The sequence below is a fragment of the Monodon monoceros genome, unplaced genomic scaffold, assembly GCF_005190385.1.
Source record: "Monodon monoceros isolate NGI ecotype Baffin Bay Population unplaced genomic scaffold, NGI_Narwhal_1 Super_Scaffold_2, whole genome shotgun sequence".
NCBI classification, from domain to species: domain Eukaryota; kingdom Metazoa; phylum Chordata; class Mammalia; order Artiodactyla; family Monodontidae; genus Monodon; species Monodon monoceros.
The window spans coordinates 87,325,185-87,348,388 of NW_021703776.1; the positions used below are offsets into that span (position 1 = coordinate 87,325,185).

Below are 23,204 nucleotides of genomic sequence, written 5' to 3' on the forward strand. Positions count from 1 at the left end.
GGATGGGATGGGATGGGATGGGATGGGATGGGATGGGATGGGATGGGGTGGGATGGGATGGGATGGGGTGGGATGGGATGGGGTGGGATGGGATGGGATGGGGTGGGATGGGATGGGGTGGGATGGGATGGGATGGAATAGAATGGAATAGAATGGAATAGAATAGAAGAGAATAGAAGAGAATAGAAGAGAATGGAATGGAATAAACAGAGAAACAGAGACCTCCGAGCTCAGAGAGGTACCTTACGGGAGTGGCTGAGCTCAGGTGCGCCTCTAATCCTACAGCACAGAAGGATTTAAGATCTGAGCCGTAAGGGTCTACGCTACCGAACCAGAACCAGCACAGGGCTGCTAACGCCAAAAAATGCCTTTAAAATAGGCAAGTAGCCTCAATTAGGAGATAAATGGTCAACAAGGTGACTTAGGCAGTAAATCCCTTTTGCCTTCAATCCAGAGTATTTGACCGAAACAGAAGCAGCTTATACCACCAGGAAGAGCAGACCCCAACCCATATCCACTAGTGAGAGGAGTCCCTGAGCTCGCGCGGCAAGGGCCCTGGGCCGCAACACGACGCTGCGTGGACACGTGGCTCTCAGGGCAGCGGCTCCAGCAGGGAGTGCAGGAGAAAGTGATCCTGTGATTGAGCAAGTCTGGGAGATGCTGGGTTAAACCAAGGGAAACAGGTCTCTCTCCCACCGACTCTGAGCGCCGGTGACAATGCTAACACGCACAGTTAACCTAAGGGAAGGACAGAGCATGCAAGGGGTCCAAAACCAATTATTCACAGAGCTCATCTTCTGGGAACATTTTCAGAGGCCAGCATTTTAAGGCCCCTGTTTAGGGAAACACTCCATCGGGAAGAGGGATCACTGGAGAGCCCGGTGGTTGTGGAACAAAACAACCAAAGTGCAAGCAATTAAACCCAGTTAGGCAAAACCACACTCTACACAGCAGAAGAAATCAAGAGAGGTAAGAGCAGGCCCTACAAGGCCCCCCCCCCCCATTTTCCATGGCCCTCCACCATGTGGCCGCGTGGTGTCCCTGCAGGCGGTCGTGAGACGCCAAGGCCAAGCCATACCTGCAGAGTCATGGAGAAGAGCTCCTTCCGTTCCTTGCCATGGTCCTGCAGGCGCCGCTGGCGGTGCTGTGACCAGCTGGACTCCCCAGTGGCCAGCCCGCTGAAGAGGCTCTTCCCGTCCTTGGGCACACATGCTGGCTCCCTACCCTTGGTGCTCTGGAGGACGAGACACCAGGCTGTGAAAAGTCTCTTCCTACCTGGGCCCAGGCCATGACACCTGGGCCAGGAGGGGAGCAGGGGCCAAGGAGTGGACTCTCCCCTTACTCCTGGGTAAGGTTCCTCCCTGGCCATGCTGAGAAGTAGTTAAAATGTTACTATGTCAGCCCATGAGCAAAGTCAAGGGCAAAACATAAGCAGGCTGGACCTCCTCCTTTGTGTTCCCCACTCCCCCATCCTGAGGACAGGTCCCCAGCACTTCTCCACCCGCCACACCTATCACCTGGAATACATACATATCTCCTTGATCTAACTGGAACTGTTAACTTTATTTAGCTTAGCACTTACTAAGTGACAATTATGAGGCAGATCAGGCCCTATGCTGGGTGTTACAAAGATTTACAAGCAATTATATGTTTGGGCAATACAGCAAAAAAAATTATGCAAAATAAAATCACCCCTCTGGAGGGAAAAAGGAACACAGTACCCACTTGTTTTGGGCCAAGTGCACGACTAAACCAGCCAATGTTAACAAATATTGAGGTATTTGGAAATGATTACTAGGCAACCAGAAAGTCTTAATAGAAATTGTTGGAAACTCAAGGCCTTTTGAGCAAGATAAATTGGACAAGAGAGAAATTGGCATCTTCTGGCTCCTTTTCATAGCAAGAGAGATAAAGTCAACCAAGGTTACAGCAAATGAACTCAGTAATTCCCACTCCTATAGAGACTGAAGATTCCTAATCTAGAGCTTTTTAAAAAGGAGCTGCCACCTCATCACCTTTCCAAATTATCTGGCTGGTTTCTTTTATTCCACCCTTATTGCCACAAATTGTGATGGTCACACTCCTACCCCCCCAACACACACCTTTTTTTTTTTTTTTTTTTTTTTACACTCTTAGCAAAGGGATAGGATGCAAACAGCCTCTCTGGTTTGAGACCAACCTCCTCACAAATCATTTGTGCACAAGTCCTAAGTAAAGAGAATAAACTCAACCAAAGTCTTATTTGTGGGCTTCTAGTTCTTCTACTGGTTATTTTTTTTATGTTAACACTAAACAACTTAAAATGATGAACGTATGTTCCTTGGGACCCTGGAGTCATGTGAACAGTTAAGAAAGGAAATTTTAAAGGCTATTAGTTTACCTGGAGCCTAACTGTGGCTGACCTACACAGGATTGGTTATTTTTGGTTTTCTGACTGAGGCGACCTCCATTGGTATCTACTTGTGCTTGTAACAGATGTTTTCTCTAGAAAGAGTATTTGATTCTCTGAATTCTGACTTATTTTGGGAAAAGTAAAGATCTTAGTTAAGATTTTTTTTAAAAAACCTAAGAAGAAAACCAACAACACTAATAACATCAAGATATACTACTCATTGAACATTTGTCATGTGTAAGGTGCCAGGCTAAGAACCTTACAAACATTCCCTTAAAGATGAGGCATTATTTAACATGGGGAGCAGATGTTTAGAGAGGTTAAGTTACTCGTTTAACACAGGGAGAACTTGACAGAGCCGGAATTTACATCCAGATCTGACAGTGGCCCCAAACTCTGAGAAACCTGAAGAAAGAAAAACCATGATGGGAGCACATGGAAGAAAGTGACACTGAGGAGAAAAGATAAGAAGAAATGTCATAATCCTGGAGCAGAATAACAACCAAGATAAGGCCCTTCTCTCAGTGCTTCCAGCCATTCTTGAGAAGTATCCCGTGGTCCACGGAACACTGAATAGGTCCCACAGTTTTAGAAAGTGGAAGATGACTCCTGTTACCTTCCCAAAAGTAAGAGGTGGTCCTGAGGTTAACCATGGTCCCTCACACGGTCCCGGGGTGGGTAGTGGGGTCGGGGGTGGCTGACTCCCTAGGAGGAGATCCAAGGATGCCAACCTTCATTACACAAATCTATTAATTCCTCCCTATATCTACTGATCCAGAGGGCAAACTGCTCAGACTAAAGAATTCCACAGGGGAGGCTATACTTATATCAGACAAAATAGACTTTAAGCCAAAGACTGTAATAAGAGACAAAGAAGGCCATTATATAATGATAAAGGGGTCACTCCAACAAAAGGATATAACATTTGTCAGGCTTCCCTGGTGGCGCAGTGGTTGAGGGTCCGCCTGCCGATTCAGGGGACACGGGTTCGTGCCCCGGTCCGGGAAGATCCCACATGCCGCGGAGTGGCTGGGCCTGTGAGCCATGGCCGCTGAGCCTGCACGTCCGGAGCCTGTGCTCCGCAACGGGAGAGGCCACAACAGTGAGAGGCCCGCGTACCGCAAAAAAAAAAAAAAAAAAAAAAAAAGGATATAACATTTGTAAATATTTAAGTACCTGACATCAGAGCACCTCAGTATATAAAGCAAATATTAACTGACCTGAAGGGAGAAATAGGCAGTAGAAAATAATAGTAGAGAACTTCAATACCCTACTTTCAACAGTGGATAGATCACCCAGACAGAAAATCACTAGGGACACACTGGACTTAAAACTGCACTTTAGACCAGATGGACTTAATAGACATTTACAGAACATTCCATCCTCAAGCACACATGGAACATTCTCCAGGATAGATTATATGTTAGGCCACAAAACAAGTCTTAATAAATTTAAGGAGACTGAAATCATAGCAAGCATCACAATGGATGAATCTAGAAATCAATTACAAGAAGAAAACTAAAAAATTCTTAAATATGTGGAGACTGAACAACATGCTCCTGAACAACCAATTGGTCAAAGAAGAAATCAAAAGAGAAATCAAAAAATATCTTGAGACAAGTAAGAATGGAAACACAATACACCAAAACTTTTGCAAAAGCACTTCTAAAAGGGAAGTTTGTAATAACGCCTACATTAAGAAGAAAGACCTCAAGTAAACAACCTAACTTTACACCTCAAGGAACTAGGAAAAGAAGAATACATGAAGCCCAAAGTTAGTAGAAGGAAGGAAATAACAATGATCAGAGTGCAAAACAATGAAATAGACTAAAAAGTCAACAGAAATGATCAATGAAACTAAGGGCTGGTTTTCTGAAAGTTAAACAAAATAGACAAAACTTTAGCTTGATTTACCAAGAAGAAAAGAGGACTCAAATAAAATTAGAAATGAAGAATTCCAAAACACGTCTCCAAAAGCTCTAACATTTTGATAGACAAGACAAAAGAAGAACTGACAGCAGAGGCCATGTTTTCTGGACTTCAAAGGTGGCTATGGGAACTCCACAGTTAGCTATAAAAATAGTGCTGAGAGGAGGAGGAGTTTCCAGGGTTGATGGCTGTTTTCCGAAATAGTGGGATCCTGGCAAGCAAGGAAGTCTCGAACAGCCTGGCACAACTATGATTCAGGTTTGACAGATTTATCAGCCTGACCAAGAGATCTTTAAACTGGATATTTGAGAAGGAAAAGAACCCATTTAATATTGCATGCATTCCCAAAGAAAGTACACAGACCACAGGGGTATCCCACCTTGGAACCAAAGGTTGGGAAGGCTGCAGAGCAGGCACAGGCACTTGGTGGCACACCTGTCTTTCCTTACTCACCTGCTACACCTGATAAGTGGTGTTTTTTCCTCTTCCAACACGTGGTTTTAAGGGTGCTCAATTCAATTGGCCCAAACTGATGGAACAGAGAGGCTTAGGATAGACTTCAAATTTCTCTAGCTGACACAAAAGCCACTTGTAACCCTTCCCCAGCAAATACATTACAACATTAAGAAGAACAAAAGCAATGCTTCCCTGTCAAGTCAAGATGGCAAGGAAGCTGTCCAGTTTATCATTAGGTTGGGGGCTGGACAGTACTCCGAAATGAAAATTCACACAGGCATTAACATAAGGCACTGCAATAAATTAAGAAGAACTGTCTTTATAATGATAGGGTAGTTTATACCAAAAGAGCTATAGACCTAAGTGTGACCTATCAGATCCTGCTTAGAGAGAGCTTCTCCTTAAACTATATCTAAATTATTTACGAAAGAAGGGTAAACATCAACAAAAAATAGCATGCTAAAATCTGATGAATGCAGCCATCCACCAAACACCTAAATAAGTAAGTTAAAGTAAACTTGTGTCTAGCTACAAATGCATATAACTTAAGTAAATGTTCACTGTGATACAACTGGTAATTGAAAGTTTTATTTTGTTTGAAGAGCAAACCTCATAAAAATCTTAACTACTGGATTCAGATAACATTCCAACAGTCCAAATTATATTGTCATATTCTACCATAATCTACCTGTCTCCTACAGTTCAGGAGAGGTATCTTAACCTATGTTTTATCATTTGACCTTCTTGCTTCTCACTCTAGGGAAGGATCTAAATTCATTTTCGGTGGCCTGAATAGAGCTTACCAGGCAGTCGTCCAAATGGAACAGAGAACAAGTTCCAGTAATTTAGGCTCACCTGAAGCAAAATAAAGACACCCAGAAGACAGGCCCTAGTAACACAGAGATTGCAGAATGAGAGACGGGGAAGAGGGCTCCCTTTTCCCCATCCTGCTAAGATCCATGGAAACAGCCCCAAGGGCAGCATTCTTACTGCTGATGTCACGGGAGCTATGAGGTAGTTTGATACTAATAAGAGTTACAAACACAGAAGTCTGTGGTCGCTTTGCTTTCTTTGCATTACAGCCAATTAGAGGTTATCTCTGTAATAACCACAATTCCCGCTCACAGTCCCAAACGGACTGAGTAGTTATGGAAGGAGTGGAATTATAACTGGAGGGGAGGATGGGGTAAAACTGCAGTGGGGGAGCCTGCTGAGGAGATGCCCACAGGGGCTTCTGTCACAGAGATCCCAGAAGAGCTTAGGAATTGTGGTTTTACAGTTACTTCCATGTGTTTCTAAAATTTTGCCTCCGGATTCATAGTGAAAGCACAGAGAGTGTATCGACATAACTCTACATCTATAATTTTATGAAATTTTCAGTGATAACAACAACAGTTACAATGACTGATCACAAGTGGGTAAAATGCTGATGTGATTGAAACTTACAATGCTATGTATAAATAATATTTAAAATAGGAAAGCCTCTCATTTTATGTATTGCTAATGTTTTTTTATAAATTTTTTTTTAATTATTATTTTTTTTTTTTGCGGTATGTGGGCGTCTCACTGTTGTGGCCTCTCCCGTTGCGGAGCACAGGCTCTGGATGCGCAGGCTCAGCGGCCATGGCTCACGGGCCCAGCCACTCCGCGGCATGTGGGATCTTCCCGGACCGGGGCACGAACCCATGTCCCCTGCATCGGCAGGCGTACTTTCAACCACTGCGCCACCAGGGAAGCCCAAATTTATTTTTTATTTATTTATTTTTGGCTGTGTTGGGTCTTCGTTGCTGCGCGCGGGCTTTCTTTAGTTGCGGTGGGCGGGGGCTACTCTTTGTCGCGGTGCATGTGCTTCTCATTGCAGTGGCTTCTCTCGTTGCGGAGTGCAGGCTTCAGCAGTTGTGGCACGCAGGCTCAGTAGCTGTGGCTCGAGAGCTCTAGAGCGCAGGCTCAGTAGTTGTGGTGTACGGGTGTAGCTGCTCCGTGGCATGTGGGATCTTCCCGGACCAGGGCTCGAACCCGTGTCCCCTGCATTGGCAGGCGGATTCTCAACCACTGCACCACCAGAGAAGCCCCTGTATTGCTAATGTAATAACACAACTCATGTTGTTTTGCTTATTAAAAGTAAAAAAGAAAGAAGGCGCTCTGGCATGGCAGTAGTGAGGAAAAGACTACGAGCTTAATATGCACTAACGAAGCCATGTGGCTGATTAAAAAACCAATGTCCTTTTCTACTGCGTTAAAAGCAGTATAGCATTAAAATCACAGGAAGTGATCATACAGCTAACTGCATTTGGTATTGGTAAGAGAGCATCTTGAATTGTAAACTCAAATTTGGCCATCGATTGTAGAAAGGAATTTAAAACTTAGAATGTCCCCCCTAGAAGAAGAGAACCAGAATGGTGAGGGGTCTAGAAATCATGCCACATGGGTAAACAGTTGGGCAGAAAGGAAGGAATGAACATAGTACTTAGCCTGGAAAGGACAGGAAGGGTTGTCCTAACCAGAAGCCTTATTCTCATAGCTCGAAGGCAAAGCTAAGATCAGTGAGTAAAAATCATAGAGGTTTCAACTAACAACTTTCAAACGGGCAAACATCCCACATGTACAAGCAGTGACCTCCCCAGCACAGGAGGCAATCAGTCACAGGATGTGCCCTCTCTCAATAGGAGGGTGGGGCAGGTGACCTTTAAGCTTTCTCCAACTCTAAAATTCTTGATTTTTCTTGAACCTCAAATATACTAGTTATCTTTAGAACTGAAACATCACTGCTGAGTCAAATATATCAGTAAAAAAACAAGTGACCCAACCACTGGATTTTTCAGATTGCAGACATTTATCAACTCCAGTCAGGAAATGGAAAGAAGGCTGCCTCTGCTCTGTTAACATGCCACACGGTGATCCAAGCTTTGCTTGAATATATTTCAGAGGTAAAGGAAGGCATGTTTTCTGCAAATTACACATTCTTACCTTTGTCTCCTGAACAAGAGCCATACAAAAAATTTCCAATCCCATTTCGCCCTCACCATAGGACACCTTAGCACCTGAACACGTAAACATAAGGCCACAGGCTTAAGCCCAAAGACCCCGTCTCCGTATTTTCTTTTAAGTTAATGAAATTGAATTTCATCATTTCATGCACATTTTAAGGGACGTAGCATTCCATACGTCATCTATTACACTTATAAAATCTTGCAGAGTGAAAGAGATTTGCAAAGCAAACCGTAAAACTTACTCAACCATATTCTACAAAACTGCAGTTCTAATTTTAAGGTTTGAACTTCAAAAAAACAGTCGTAGAATAACCATGACTGATTTTTGATGCCCCAGACCCCCTGGATGCTAAGGTTGCAGTCATTTTGCATTGCTGCCACTTTAGGTCTCAGAACTGACTTAGGTACCCAGGAGGCCAATACATTCCCAGCTACAACAACTACAACTAAAATGTATCACGTGCTTATAACCTGCCAGGCACTGCATATACCAAGGGCTCTCGTATCAGCTCAGATGCTGTTCTCATCATCCCAAGTGAAGTGGGATGAGTTTAAGCAATCTGAGCAAGGATGATAAACAAGGTACAGTTGCCTGACTCCAAAGCCCATGCTCTTTCTTCCCTGGTGTCCTGCTCAATGTCTGCACTTCAACAACAGTACTAAACCCAAGTGCTGTGCTAAAAGCCCCGACGTCCCAATGGCAGCCTTGGGGCGGACCCCTTTCTCCCCAAGCGGCCCCACGCTGCTGCATCACTTGCACCTGTCCTCAAGCCAAGGGTGGCAGGAGAGGAAGGCAGAGGTGATGACAACTTACTGTATCTGTGACTAATGAAAATATATTAAAAGGGAAACAGTCCCTACCAGAGCAATAAGGCATAACTATGGGTCTGCTGAAGTTTCACTCTGGCCAGCACTTCTGAAAGCAATGAATTCTGACCATCTCTGCTCGGAAAACTCCTCAATTTTGGACATATGCTGGCATAGAAGAAATTCTCTTGCAAGCTTCTATAAAAGTGAAAAATAGCAAAACTGCTTTGCAGAATCAGGAAATAACAACTTGTAAAAGAAATACTACACTGGATTTAGAAGTAACTTTAATTCAGTCTTTATCGACATGCTACTTTATATCACCAAAAATCTAAAAGTCCAGAATTGCTTGAATTCACACTTGAGTCAACAAATCGCAGTCATAAGCGCTCATGAGTTAGAGGACATTTATGAGAAACGGGAAGGGGCCCTTCAGAGCATACTTCCTCTTGTCACCATCCACCCTCCACCTGCAGGTCCTAAGGGAGGGTGGACAAGTCTCCACCTGACGAGTGGGATGTCGGAGGCCTCCTGGCGAGAATTAGAAAGGCAGGACTTGCACTAACCTGGCCGCCAAAGGACTCCTTCTTGGCCGAGCTCTGAGCCTGAGGGGGGGCCTGGGCAGGCAACAACCTTGAGGGGCTCTTCTTACTCTGAGGCAGCAGCGAGGACAGGAAGCCCACGCGAGGTGACTGGGAGAGGGAAGCGTTCCTCTGGCTGCACACCATGGCTCTGGACAAGCAGACACAGCACAAGGTCATAGCGCTGGAGGGGGAACCTGGGAGAACCCAGAGCACAGACCTCCCAGGCTATGGACGCTGCCAGTGACCAGGGCCTTGGCCAGGTTCGCACGCCTGGGCCTTAAGGCGGCGTGATGCTTGGTGCTGTTCTCGTACGAAGGGAGCCAGCAGCCTAACTGGCACAATGGTGAAGGCAGCGGCTCTTCTTTGAGGGCCGTGGTAAAGCTCAGAGCAGCGCTGTCTAATAGCCACTGGTCACGTGTAGCACTGAGCACCTGAAATGTCTTTAGTCCAAATGGAGATTGTGCTGGAGGCGTAAAATCCACACTGGGATTCAAGACTGAGCATGAAAAAGAGTGTTAAATATCTCATGAATACTTTGTTTATGAATACGATATTTTGGGAAAGTTGGGCTAAATAAAATATATCATTAAAATATATCATTAAAATTAGCTTGTTTTTCCTTTTTTTTAACATAGCCACTAAAAATTTTTAAGTTAGATTTTTGGCTTGCACTTTATTTCCATCGGAGGGCGCTAGCTCAGGAACTAGAGCAGTTTCATCTGCTGCAGTACTTGGCCACATGCAGGTTTGGAATCTGACTGCCTGGGTTTGCATCCTGACTCACCAGTCGCTAATTCTGTGACCTGTGGTGCCTACGTCTCTTCAACTGCTATTCTTCTCATTGCCTGGGTGTTCGGCTGTAACTAGCTGTTTTTTAAGGTTGCTCAAATACCTCTCTTCCAACCTGCCTACCTTTCCAAACCCTGAGACAAGAGCATGCTTCTACGGAGAAATGTGTCCAACCTGTGGTTGGCAATCGTGTCATCCGAGAGGCGCTCCTTTCAGGGCACAGGAACTTCCCAGGGCTTCACGAAAGCGGCTGTGATTATTAACCCAGGCTGCACACGTCTGGATGTGCAGGCCCCTGGAAGAGCAGGCCTAGAGGCTGGGAGGTAGGGGACAACTAGAGGACCAGGGGACCTTACTCAGAAAGCTCAGACAAGAACAGTGAGCACCGGGGAGGCTCCTGGCAGTTCCACGTCATGGCCGGGAGGAGGGGAGAGCACAGGGGACAGAGGCGCGGAGTGGGCGCAGCACACACTCACAGTTCCGAGTCCCCCAGGCGGTCCATGTTGGAGACATAAGAAGGCAGTCTGTGCTGGACTAAGGCCTCTTCCTCTTCTGGCTGTTGCTCCTCTTTCTTCAGTCGGTGGATTTCAGCTTGCAGTGCAAACAGCTGCATAGAGGTGGGACGAGTAAGATGGGGATCTCACCCAGCCTTCCCTCCCCTGAGGAAGATTAGACTCACGTCACATCCGAAACCCAACCACACTGGCTCAAAGGCCGCTCGCCCTCAACCCTGGAGTGCCTCTCTCACTCTCTGCAGACTGGAAAAATGGGTGAGGCTGCTGGTGCTTGACTACAGGGAGGTGAGAAAACTAAAAACCGTTAGATATACAAAACCCACTTTTTTTTTTTTTTTCTTTTTATCATTTGACTCGCTCCTTCCTGAATTCAGTGAGAAAAATAGTTCCACCCAATCCTGCTTTGCTCTTTGGAATCTACAAAATCAGACTTTGGAACTCAAATGGAAAAAAGAAATTTTAAATGAAGGTCAGCATTTTTGACCTTTTGCCTGAAAGAAAATTATACACACACACCCAAACCCAAGAATCTTAAACCCCCAAACCTAAACAGCTTGTAACCTTCCTTTTTCTAAAAAATCCCCCCTTTTCTGAAGATGTGTCAATCTCAAGGTTAGAGAAATGCTCCTCAGGCAAAATGTAAAGGCAAATGTGGGTCCCCTGGAGCTATCATTTTACCAAACTAGAGAAACCTAGTTTAGCTTAGCTGAGAACAATTAAATCATTTCTGGTTTGTAAACAATACAGATGTGGGGACAGGTGGAAAAGGACTAGGGGTGGGAAGCAGACGTATGAAAGCAGGTTAGATGTAAGGTGACATCAATGCATAGAGTCTTTTTCCTCTTAAAAGTTCACTCCTGTTACTGTGTTGTTCACACTACGTGACCTACAACATGAACCTCACCTCTGGTTTTCCGAGACTTGTCACATGGCCCCCAAATCCCCAACACTGCCTTTCTGGTGACTCACTTTCATCTGAGATCAGTGCTTTCCTCTACTGAAATCAGCCCTCCATGGCTACGACCTAATTTTACACATGAAAAGCAGAAGTACTTCCCAAGGAGCAAGCATTGTTCGCAACAAACCTTCTGGCGCAGAACTTCATTTTCTTCCTGAACCTGGTTGGTCCGCTGGCACTCTGCATCGAAGTTCAGGATCACAGGAACCGGTGCACCAAGTTAAAGAATAAACCTGCCTCTTAATCAACTTGACTGTGGTGATTATGTCACTATGTGTACGTACCCCGAACCATCAAGTTTTATACCTTAAATATATACAATTCTTAATTGTCAATTATCCTCCAACAAAGCTGGGAAAAATAGCCGATTAAAATAATTCAAATCAAAAAATAAAATTCAAATCAAAAAATATATTCTATCACAAACTCTGCAATAAAACAATTCAATACAAAAAAAAGAAAGAATAAGCCTGCCTGCAAAACGATTAAAAGCCCTTCCCAAACTCTTGACACCACACCAACACCCTTGAACGTGACAGAGTAAAAACTCTGTGCTGTGGACTCTTCACAGCTTCATGAATAGTCTCTCCCTTGCCACCGGGCCTGGCCTGACTTCCTTCAGAGAGACTCACGGACACATGACAACCCGCCTGGCTAGCCCACAGAGAGGACATAAATCCAAACCTGACGCTTTCTCCCAAATGCCAGCAGTAGAGGGCTAGTATCCTGCGGGCTTCACAGCCAGCCTAAGCTTTAGTGACACGGAGCAAAAAGCCAGCCCAGCGGCCAGTGGCTCTGCGGGCACACTGCCCGCTGCTCCACCAGCTGGGCAGAAGGGCTGGCCACTCGCCTTTCCCCTCCGCAGGTTGAGCCTCTCTGGCAGAGGTTCAGACTGAGAAGCAAGCTTTCTGCAGACTGCCACCCTGTGAGCACCCACATTCTAGGTCACGGTGTCAGTCTTGCCTGACCACCTCAAACAGCTTCAGTCCAGAGGAGCACAGAGCAGGCAGGGCCTCAGTACCGGGGAAGCAAACTTCCCTAGAGGGCCCACGGGGTCAAGCCGTAACCACCTCTGGGCTGGGCGCCCCGTTAGTTTTGTTTGAAAGCCCTGGGGATGAAGGGCAGCAGCAGGGGGAGAAAAGGCCAACCTGGCAAGGGCGTAATTCACACTCACCACAGCACAAAAGGAAACACTCCCTTCCTACCTCCACCAGAAGACATTCCTCCCAGAGCCAAAAGGAGATGGTGGATGGGCCTCCCCACGTCCAGTTTATCAGTGACTCACCAGACAGCCCCATTCAAACCAGACTCCCTTCTCCTCCCGTGGAATTCCTGCTAGAGAGCAAGAGTGAGCGAGGAGGATGTCCTGGGCTTTCCACGACAAAATGGTAAATACGGTCGGCTGCAAATTATTCACATCCTCTCTCTCTTAAATATCCACCTATATTCTTAAAGCTGCTCTGTCCTCTGACAAGTCAAGGGATCCTAAGGTCATTATAAAGACAGTGACCCAGGCACGAACACAGGGAGGAAGTTCCAGCCCTAGAAGTGTTCTCACCTGCTACCTAATCCCAGCAAAGGCAAGTGAATCCTGAGGGACACAGGGCATGCACAAAGGGTGCTCTCAGGGTTGGCCGGTTTCGCTGCAAAGCAGCTCTGCAATGACCCCTGCCTTTGCTGAGAGAGGCCCTATTTGAGGGCTCCTATCCCCCCACTGCTAGTACAGTCCCCACCCACACATGTCCACTATTCCGCAGCAGAGCTGCTAAACAACCGTAATAATGATTACAATTCCCGACCTACGATCTCCGGCCTACTGATCAAAATAACCACAATCTGTCCAGCCCCCTCACGTGACACATGACAGGGATCCTTGGGCATTTTGTAGAAGAAACGATTGCATTAAGAGCAGCCTGGGCCCCCAGCCCCGGGCAGCTGAGAGGATATGCATGCACTGAAACAGGACGCTCAGGAAGTTGTGCAGGGACACGATGAAGGTGTCGGCCCACTGGCGAGAAAAGTAGGTAGCAAAGATGGGGTTGGTGTCTGGGGATGGCAGGAAGGGCAGGACAAACCAATCCTTCCACTCGGCCTGGTTCTGGAGCTCTGTGGCCTGCTTTGCAAAGAACTCCTGAGCCTTGTCACTTCTGTTTGTCTGCCAAGACACAGAGGAGGTAGCAAGGAAGGGGAAGAGACAGAAGTCCAGAGGTAAGATTCTTCACCACCGCACAGCAGACAGCCTCTGAATATTGGCCTGCTGGGTAAGTGGCCAAACATGATCTATAAACTCTATAAAATCAAAAGAATCATCACACTCAAGTTCCTTGTAACTTCAAAGAAGCTGGTTTAAACTAAAGTCCTGAGGGACCTCCCTGGCCGTCCAGTGGATAAGATTTCGCCTTCCAATGCAGGGGGTGCGGGTTCCATCCCCGGTCAGGGAGCAAAGATCCCACATGCCTTGGGGCCAAAAAACCAAAACATAAAACAGAAGCAATATTGTAACAAACTCAATAAAGACTTTAAAAATGGTCCACATCAAAAAAATCTTCAAAAAATTAATAAGTAAAATAAAATAAAGTCCTGATGATAAATACCATCCTAAAAATTAATTCCTAGTTGATTTTCAAATAATCTAAGTGATTTACTCCCCCAGGTCAGCCATAATCTTTATTACTCAAACTTTAACCCAGCTACTTATATTCTTCAAAACTCCACCCAGGCTTACGTGCTTAAAACAAGAGGGGAAATAGGAATGAGGAAGACAAGTCCAATCATCTACAGATGAGGAGAAAAAAAGTAGGAAAACAGTCAAAAATAATTTGCACTGTGACTGTTTCACCCTCTCCCAGGAGTGACAGAGAGAGCTGTCCCTAGGCGTTAAAAGAAAATCTATCTCTGGATCAAAGAACTCTCTCCACCAAGAAATCCCTAAACCAAAAGCACCTGGATTGTGTAGACGAGATAAAAGCGGAACAGGCTGGTTTTCAGCTTGTTGATGGTGGGTCTATACATATCCTCCAAACGGCTGAAGAGCCGACGTTCCAGGTAGTTCCAATAATCCCGAAGGGCAGCCAAGTCATACACCTGCATTAACTGCTGCAGCTGGTCCACAATCTTGTCCACCTGATGAGAGAAAGATGAGATGGAGAAGGCATTGAAGGACGGAAGGGAATTCTCTCCTCGTTCCACAGAGTTAATACAGCTTTTTCCCCTTGCTGTGGCTTCTGGATGTTAAATTTTTTTTTCTTTAAGTTAGCAATCTATAAAACTTTCAAAACTCAGTAACGTAATAGCTTTTAGGTTTTTTCCTGATGTAGGTATGTGTTTTGACCCTCTACCAAGCATGGAAATTGCAGGTGTAAAAGCACCCTGGCCCAGGAAGGAGGAGATCTGGGTCCAGGGCCTGGATCTGCCTCTGACTTACTCAGCCACCTTGGCAATGTCACTTCAACTCTCTGGTCTCAGTTCCTAAGCAAAAAAGACAGAGTGAGACAATCTCCATGCCCCTCTTCCTAACTCCTCCATTCCAGGATTCCAAGGCTCATGGTGAGATGTACTGTCTCCTTCAAGTCCTCAAAGCACTACCAAAGTCCTGGCAGTTGCTCAGAGTGTCAGCCAAAGGAGTCACCTCCTTGTGAGGAGCAATCATTCCAGAGTACACAAGAAGGAAAGGCTTTTGAATATTGATACCATTCCAACACACCCATTTTATAGATCAGGAACACTGAGGCTCGGACAGCTGAAATGATTTGCTTTTGCCACCACCAAGTAGCCACTAACTTCGGCCAGACAAGAACCCAGGTCTCCTAACTCCCCTCCAGTGTTCTTGCTGCTAGCTCACTGCCTCTCTCAATTCACCTGCCAACACCAACTGAAGCCAGCAAATATACACACAAATCACACACATATAAATTCCAAGAACTTCTCAAAAGAAAATCATGTCTGAGCAGGGAAAGTATGTTTTCAAATGCACAAGGTCTTCCTCAATCGTGAAGCAAAACTGCCAATGAGTCACTGATAAAGCCATTTCAAACAGATACTTGAACCCAGCTAACATGTTGGGCTGCTGACTCCTTTGTTCCCAATGCCACTGGAAGCCAACTTCAGAATACTTCTGCTGCCAAAACCCCAAACATCTACCCCACGTTAGCTCCTAAAACCTCATCGCCATCCTGACCAATGACTGGCCAGCACCTGCTGAGAGGCTGGGGGTGGAGAAGGGAGCCCCGGACCAGGAGTCAGGGCACCTGGGCTCCAGCCTCGGCGATGCTCCTAACTCGCTGGGTAACTTCAGGCAAGTCACGTCCTCTCTCAGGGCCTCAGTTCCGCATCTGTCAAGCGACTGTCGCACGCGCTGATGTCGACGGTCCCCCTGGCGCGGTGACAGCGCCGCTCCCGCCCCGGAAGGCAGTGCTGGGGGAGAGCCAGCTCCGGGCTCCCTCGGGGCCGCCTCTGCCCGCGCCGCGCCCGCCGGCCCCTCACCCGGAACCCCTTCTCCTTGTCCGCCTTGATCTCGGCGTCCAGCTGCCGCAGCGTGTGCGTGAAGCCGCGGAAGAGCAGGTACTCGCGGACCAGCTCGTCTGTGCGCTCCACTGCCTCCGCCATCTCTGCGCCAGCGCCGTGAGGGACCGCGGCGGCCCAGGGAGGGAGGGGCGGGGCCTAGGCCGCGCGGGGCGGGGCCTGGCGCGGTCGCCGATCACGTCACGCCGCGGCCGGCCTACCAGCCCGCACGCACCGCTCGCCGCGCGTCTGTGGACCCGCCTCGGCCCCGCCCCGCGACACCATCACCCAGCTCCAAGAGCGAATGAAAGAAGCACTGCCCGCCGGGGTTTTCCGGCAGCGCTGGCAGCGGCTTTGTCATCTGAGTTATTGAAAGTGGCGGCTGCCGTCCAAGTCAAGTAGGGCTGGACCTTGGAGATTATCCCAGATCGTCACGAGGCGGGCGAGGGGCTGAGGTGACCTGCTCGTTGGCATTACCTCGCGGAATCCTCTGTGATCTGCCTGCCCTCGTTTTACAAATGGGGGAAACTGTAGTCCTAAGAGGCAAAGTGACTTGTGTGAAGTCACACAACCAGGTGTTGTGTTATCAGAGAGCTCTAACTCCCCAAAAAGCCTGCTTTCATTAATAAGATTTATTAACACAGCACGATAACCAAGGCACACTGTTCTGAGAAAAAAGGCAAGTTTCAGAACAATATGTATAATATGGTCCCAGTTTCTTGGGGGGCAAAAAAAAGGTATGCGTATGTGCTTGTGTGTACATTTTTAAAATTCAGGAAGATTGAACACTAACCGCCTGTAGTTGTTTCCTCTAAGAGGTGAGACTCTGAGGAACTTTCACTTCCTATTTTTTATGGTTTTTTGACATTTTTATAAAGTGCATATATTTTTGTAAGCAGGGAAATAGTCAATATCTTTGAGCCTCACTTTCCACCTACCTTCCAGAGTAATAATGAAAATGTATTTAGATAATGTATCAGTATGGAAAACACTTAGCACAGTGAATAGCCCATCAGTAAACTGCAAAGTTTGTTCCCTTCTCCTTCCCTCTAATGGTATGGCTTTGTGTATTTGTCAAAATACTACTCAGAATCATTACTGCCACTCTGCTCAGATCCTCCAATCCTACTGCATGGAAATTTAGCCCCAAGGGCGTTCTGATCTGCACTAGAGAAACGTGAAAATATAACAAAAAGCAAAACCCGTGGCAAGACAAGGTAGAGACCTGTTCCACTCTGCCTGCTTTACCTGTCTCCAAAGGTGTAAGCTTACCGCAGGCAAACAGCCTTGCCACACAGGGCACGCAAGAGTCGCCTCTGTGATAACTGAGAACCTGGGCAAATCCTATTTTGACTGGGATCTCAGATCTTCAAAAGTGAACTTGGGAAATCCTGACAAGCATCCAATGCCCAAACCTCCCCCTACAGGAAAGTTGCGAATCAGATTCCCCTAAAGGCGCCTGAAGCTGAAGCCACAGCTCCCACCTCCTGCACCTCCAACTGCCATGGCAATTTCCGACCAGAGCCTATAAAACCAACTAAGACTGGTTTTCTGATCAACAAAATGCAGTTCCTCTGGGCCTTAGTAGGAGCTCTGTCCTCTACCAGGTAGGCCTTCTCCCAGATATCCATATGGATAGCTCATTTGAGCAAACACACAAAGGAGGCTGCACACGTTTGCACTAATGTCACCTTCTCAGAAAGGTCTGATCATCCTGTACAAAATAGCAGTTCTATACCTCCAGAATTCCTAGCCCCCCCTTGCCTTGCTCTGTCTTTCTCCGTAGCACTTATCACCATCCAACAAACTAGATATTTTTCTTATTTGTTGTCTGTCCCCCTCCCCCCTCAAAATACATGCTTCATGAGAACGGACATTTTTGTCTGAATTGTTTGTTACTATATCCCCATTGCCTAAAGCAGTGTCTGGCTTATAGTACAGGCTCAATAAAAATTTAGTGAATTATAAATGAGGACAAATTCAGTGTGGACCCACCACATTCAAGCAGGACAGCCCAGTTAGAGGGAATGTAAACTCTTGGGTCACTCCAGTGTGTAGGCTCTGTGGGCTTCTGACCGGTTTCCTGTCCAAAGCATTCCTCTTCCCCCATCTTCCCTTCCTACCATTTTACTCTCTCTTTCAAAAATTTTGGAGACATTTAACTGAGTTGTCTTTATGTAACCGGAGAAGGCACTAGATTCTCCAGCTCACTCATCAGCTCCAGCGTGTCTGATTAAGCCTTTACTGTTTATGCTCTGACGCCTGCTATGAAAGTAACAGGTAGACTGATGTTCGTTTAAGCAGGTGCTATTGGGGCCCGCAGCAGCTCCGTTATACAATGAAAAGTATGCGGGTGCCCACAAGGTGAACCACAAGTTATCTTTTCTTCCAATCTAATAATCTCTCTTTGCCCTTGAGGCTTTGAGGTGGGAGAGAAGGGAGGGCATGGAGCATGGGGATGGGACGAGGGGTAAACATTTAATGAACACCTACTAGATGCCAGGCACTGCGCTAGCTGTCAGGGACACAATTATATGCAAGACCAGGGTGTCTGCCCTCAGGACTAGCTCTGGCTGGTTGGAGGAGCAGGATGACTTCAGAGTGGAGGCTGGATTGGATGGGAACAGGGCTGGAAGGAAGATGGAAGTCAGCTAGGAGCCTGTGGCACTCCAAGCAAGAGATGAGACTAGACGGTGGCAGTGGGGATGAAGGTTGCAGGGGCAGGGGGAGGATTTGAGAATTATGGAGGAGTGGAATCAGCTCAACTTGGTGATTAATTAGCTAAGATGAGTGAGGAGCAGAGATAGTGATTGGCAGGTTTCTGACTTGGGCATCTGATCGTGCCATTTGTGGGCAGAGAGAACTCCGGAAGAGGAGACCATGGGACATCCAGACACACTCTTTTTGGTAGAAGCTAAAACAAATGGGGACCCATAAACAGTAAGCAGTGCTGGGACCTGAAGCACGGCTATCCTACCCCACCCTCGTGAAGGCTTCATCTGTTACCTGTACACTGAGGACTCCCAAATCTTAGGTCCAACCCAGACCTTTCTCCTGAGCTGCTACCCAAATACCTGGGGACATTTCCACTTGGGTATCCTACAGGCGTCTCAAACTTAATCGTACCAGTTGCGTTCAGAAGCATTTTTGGAGACTCAGTTCAGAATGGTGAAGGAGGCTTTAGTCCTGCTACATTCGACTGTATTGGGCTGGCCAACAAGTTCATTCAGTTTTAAGTAAAAATAAAAGGCACGTTTTTCATTTTCACCAAGAACTTTATCGAACAACGTATTCATTAACTGAACGAACCTTTTGGCCAACCCAGTAGAACTCAGTTCCCGTCTCTCCAGCGTGTGATTGTGTCACCAGCTGCGTCATAATTACTTCAAGGTCTTGTTAAATTACAAACTCATGGGACCAACCCAGACCCACTCAATCAGAATTGCTTGGGATGGTGCCTGGGAATCTGCAGCTGGACCAAGTTCCAGGGGATTCTTAGGAACACATGTGTCTGAGAGGAGGATAGACAGGATCAGCTGCCAATTAACAGAGCTTCCATGACTAAATGACTATGTTAAGCTTCATAGTAATAGTAATAACCATAATATTTGTAGCTACAAAACACTTTTACATGCCTTATTTCATTTGAACCTCTTGCAGCCCTATGAAGTCTTTTTCCCCTCGTCTTAGAAACAAAAAACTGAGATTCAGGGAGACTAAATGATTTATTCAAGGTCTCAGGTTGACGTTCCTGATTCCAAGTCCACCAGTGCTCACAGCAGCATCACTGGATCAGTCAACTTGTGAGACAGGCCACGTGGCCGAATGAGGATGAATACACCCCACTTCTGAAGAGTACTGGAGCTCGGACTCACCATGCAGGGTCTCTTTAACGGCTGGAGCATTCTGCCCGGGGCAGGGATCAATCAGTTTAACCCTGGGTACCACAGATAACAGATCAGAGGTATAAGAGCACCTGGAGCTCTCTAAGGTTCTGGGGTACCTTAGAATTTCACCTCTTGCCCTTACTTCTAATCTTGATGTTCTGGGCTGCCCTTTGTTTAACCCACAGTTTCTGAGATTTCTTTTCACAGAGTCCTTTGCCTGACTCTGCCTGTGATTGTTCCCTTGAACTCTTATCCTTTAAGACTCAACCTAGAGACTACATTGTTGTCGTGGCGCTTTAGGGGAAGAAGTTGGTGTTTCGCCGGGCCCTGGTACTGGGGACGCGGTCCGGGTGGCCCCTGGCCTCTTCCTACCCACCCCTCCGCCCGCCTTTTCCCCCGCTCCTCTGGCAGGATGAGGCGTGCAGGCCTGGGTGAAGGAGTACCTCCTGTCAACTATGGGAACTATGGCTACCCTAATAGTGGGTATAGTGCCTGTGAAGAAGAAAATGAGAGACTCACGGAAAGTGTGAGAGGGCTTCCCTGGTGGTCCAGTGGTTAGAACCCTGCGGTTTCACTGCAGGGGGCACGGATTCAGTCCCTGGTCTGAGAACTAAGATCCTGCAAGCTGCGTGGCATGGCCAAAAGAAAAAAAATATATGATTCACACTTCAAAAAAAATTTTAGGCAGTTTCTTATAAATTAAACACACAATTACTACATGACCCAGTCATCAAGTTCTTGGACATCTGTCCCAGAGAAATGAAAACATATCTTCACATAAAAACTTGTACGTGAGTGCTCATAGCGGCTTTATTTAATCGCCAAAAACTGGAAACAACCCTGATGTCCTTCAACTCTTTTTGGTAGAGGCTAAAATAAACAGGGACAACAGGCAATATGGCTGACCTACATCACCTCCTCTAGTTAAACAAACTGGTACATCCATAGCACAGAATAGTACTCAGCAATAAAGAGAAGTGAATTAGTGATACACAACTGGACAGATCTCAAGGAAATTATGCTGATTGGAAAAAAACAATTCTAAAAGGTTTTATATATATATATATATATATATATCTCAAAAGGCCGTTATGATTCATTTATATAACATCTTTGAAAACACAAAATTTAGACATGGAGAACAGATTAGCTGTTGCCAGGGGTCAGGAATGAGTGAGCAGGTATGAGAGTAAGGGGGTGTGATTATAAAAGGGCAAAATGAGAACTCCTTGTGGTACTGGAACTATTCTGGGTTTCACTGTGGTTGTGGATACATGAAACTACACACGTGATAAAACTGTAGAGAACTAAACACACTCACAAATGTGTTTAAGTAAAAGAGGGACATCTGAATAATATCAGTGGATTATAAATGTCAACGTGCTGGTTGTGATATTGTACTATAGTTTTGCCAAGACGTTACCATTGGGGAAAACTTGGTAGAGGGTACGTGGGATCTCTGTATTATTTCTTACAACTGCATGTGAATCTACAATTATCTCAAAATAAAAAGTTTAATTTTAAGTGCAATACAGAATTGTAGATGCAACATGATTGCCTTATATAATATTTTTGACCTATACATACACACAAAATATCTACAATTATTGGCTTTAGGTAGTAGAGATGTTGGATTTTATGGGTGATTTCTGACTTTGTCTATATACTTTTTAATATTTTTCAAATTCCCTACCATGAACATGTATTAATTTTATTTTATAACTATAATGACTGTCTTTAAATATAGCATGTTCATTTTTCATAACCATATCTTAGTGCTGACTCACACAAAGCTTTTATCAACGATCCACCCAAAACTTTTAAATATAAATTGATGCTAAACTAGGAATTCCCAATCCTATGCTTATACGATTCAGTTTTCAGAACAAAAGATAGGACCTTACACCTGAACTCTGATGATCAAGTTGTCCAGCTTCCTCAGCTGCAACATAAAGACCTTGGGTTAAGAAGAACCCTGGGGTCCTTCCAGCCCTTACAGTCCATGGGCCTCATGCTGGTATAAGGCACCTGCTGCGAACCTTGGTCTGTCTGTTTAGAGATTATCTCTAAGATTATCCCAAAGACTGAAAGTGATCCACCTTCTCCCAGACCACATCTCTCCTTTATTTTAAAAATAAATTTTTAAATTTAAATTTTAATTTATTTTTGGCTGTGTTGGGTCTTCGGTGCTGAACGCAGGCTTTCTCTAGCTGCTGAGAGCGGGGGCTACTCTTTGTTGCGGTGCGCGGGTTTCTCATTGCGGTGGCTTCTCTTGTTGCAGAGCACGGGCTCTAGGTGCGCGGGCTTCAGCAGTTGTGGCACGTGGGCTCAGTAGTTGTGGCTCGGGAGCTCTGGAGCACAGGCTCAGTAGCTGTGGCGCACAGGCTTAGTTGCTCCACGGCATGTGGGATCTTCCTAGACCAGGGCTCGAACCCGTGTCCCCTGCATTGGCAGGCGGATTTTTAACCACTGTGCCACCAGGGAAGTCCCATGATCATATCTCTTGAGGAGCAGCTCAAATTAGAGCGAGAACCTGCCTGCCTCCAGCCCTCTGCCTTCCACCCCACGTGGCAGCAAAGTCCCCATTTGCACAGGGCAGTAAACTGCCAATAATGGCATGAGACAGCCAGCCGCAGGAATCCATGAGTTTATGAGTCTATAAAATCATTCACTTTCACTGCTGGAACAATTCACGTCTCCTAGGTTAATAAGAAATATGCCTTCTCAAACACTGAGTTGAGGACAGCATGGGGGAATCCCATCTCTGTTGCCACTTTTCCTAAAAAACAACTCCTTGCTCTCTGCAATCCTGTTTCTACCTTCTGCAATAATTAGGGCAGCTTCCCCTGCCTGTCCCCCACACCTCTCTCAGCCCCTGTATAAATATATTCTGATTCTCTGAAGAACCCTGACTAATACACCTTGCAAAAGTTTTCTCCACTTTCAAATGAATTCACCATTCCTTTAAAGTTGTCTAATATAAGGAATATTATGCAGCCATGAAAACAAATGAGGTAGATCTCTATGTACAAGTATGAACTCATTTCCAACTCATATTATTGAATGAAAACAGCAAGTTGCAGAGTGATGTATTTATGTAAAGTTCTTTCCTTCCAGAACTCACAAAACTATATTTTCCAAGGGAATATCTGTAGGTACGTAAACATCTAGCAAAGGATCTGGGAGCATTCATACCAAACAAGTAACAGTAGTTAAATCTGTAAAGGTGGAGAGAAGACCAAGGTGGGCTTAAATGTTTCCATCTTTACAAGGGGAATGTGTATGCTTTGTATAATTAAAATTCATTTTATGTAGCAAGTGAATAAAGGAGTTGACCAATGATTTGATTTACAAGAACTGAACCTGCCTGACCCATGGTCTTCCTCATCCTTTCATT

The 23,204-nt window shown here is 45.9% G+C and overlaps 1 protein-coding gene across 4 annotated transcripts in view; it reads right to left on the reverse strand.

The window, feature by feature from the left end:
• The window catches only part of WDR91 (WD repeat domain 91), a 27,668-nt gene extending 11,604 nt beyond the window's left edge, over positions 1–16,064 (reverse strand). For 2 of the 4 annotated variants that reach the window (XM_029233251.1, XM_029233248.1), the window contains exons 1-7: positions 15,903–16,064; positions 14,364–14,543; positions 13,368–13,575; positions 11,548–11,630; positions 10,424–10,554; positions 9,141–9,306; positions 1,079–1,234 (exon numbers count right to left, since the gene is read on the reverse strand). In XM_029233251.1, coding sequence (XP_029089084.1) covers positions 1,079–1,234; positions 9,141–9,306; positions 10,424–10,554; positions 11,548–11,630; positions 13,368–13,575; positions 14,364–14,543; positions 15,903–16,025 — 1,047 coding nt within the window. In that variant the 5' untranslated portion in view covers positions 16,026–16,064. Of the gene's footprint in view, positions 1–1,078; positions 1,235–9,140; positions 9,307–10,423; positions 10,555–11,547; positions 11,631–13,367; positions 13,576–14,363; positions 14,544–15,614; positions 15,635–15,667; positions 15,687–15,902 lie in introns of those variants that run through there. The other 2 variants (XM_029233250.1, XM_029233249.1) reach the window with 2 other exon arrangements.
• Between the last annotated feature and the right edge of the window lie 7,140 nt (positions 16,065–23,204).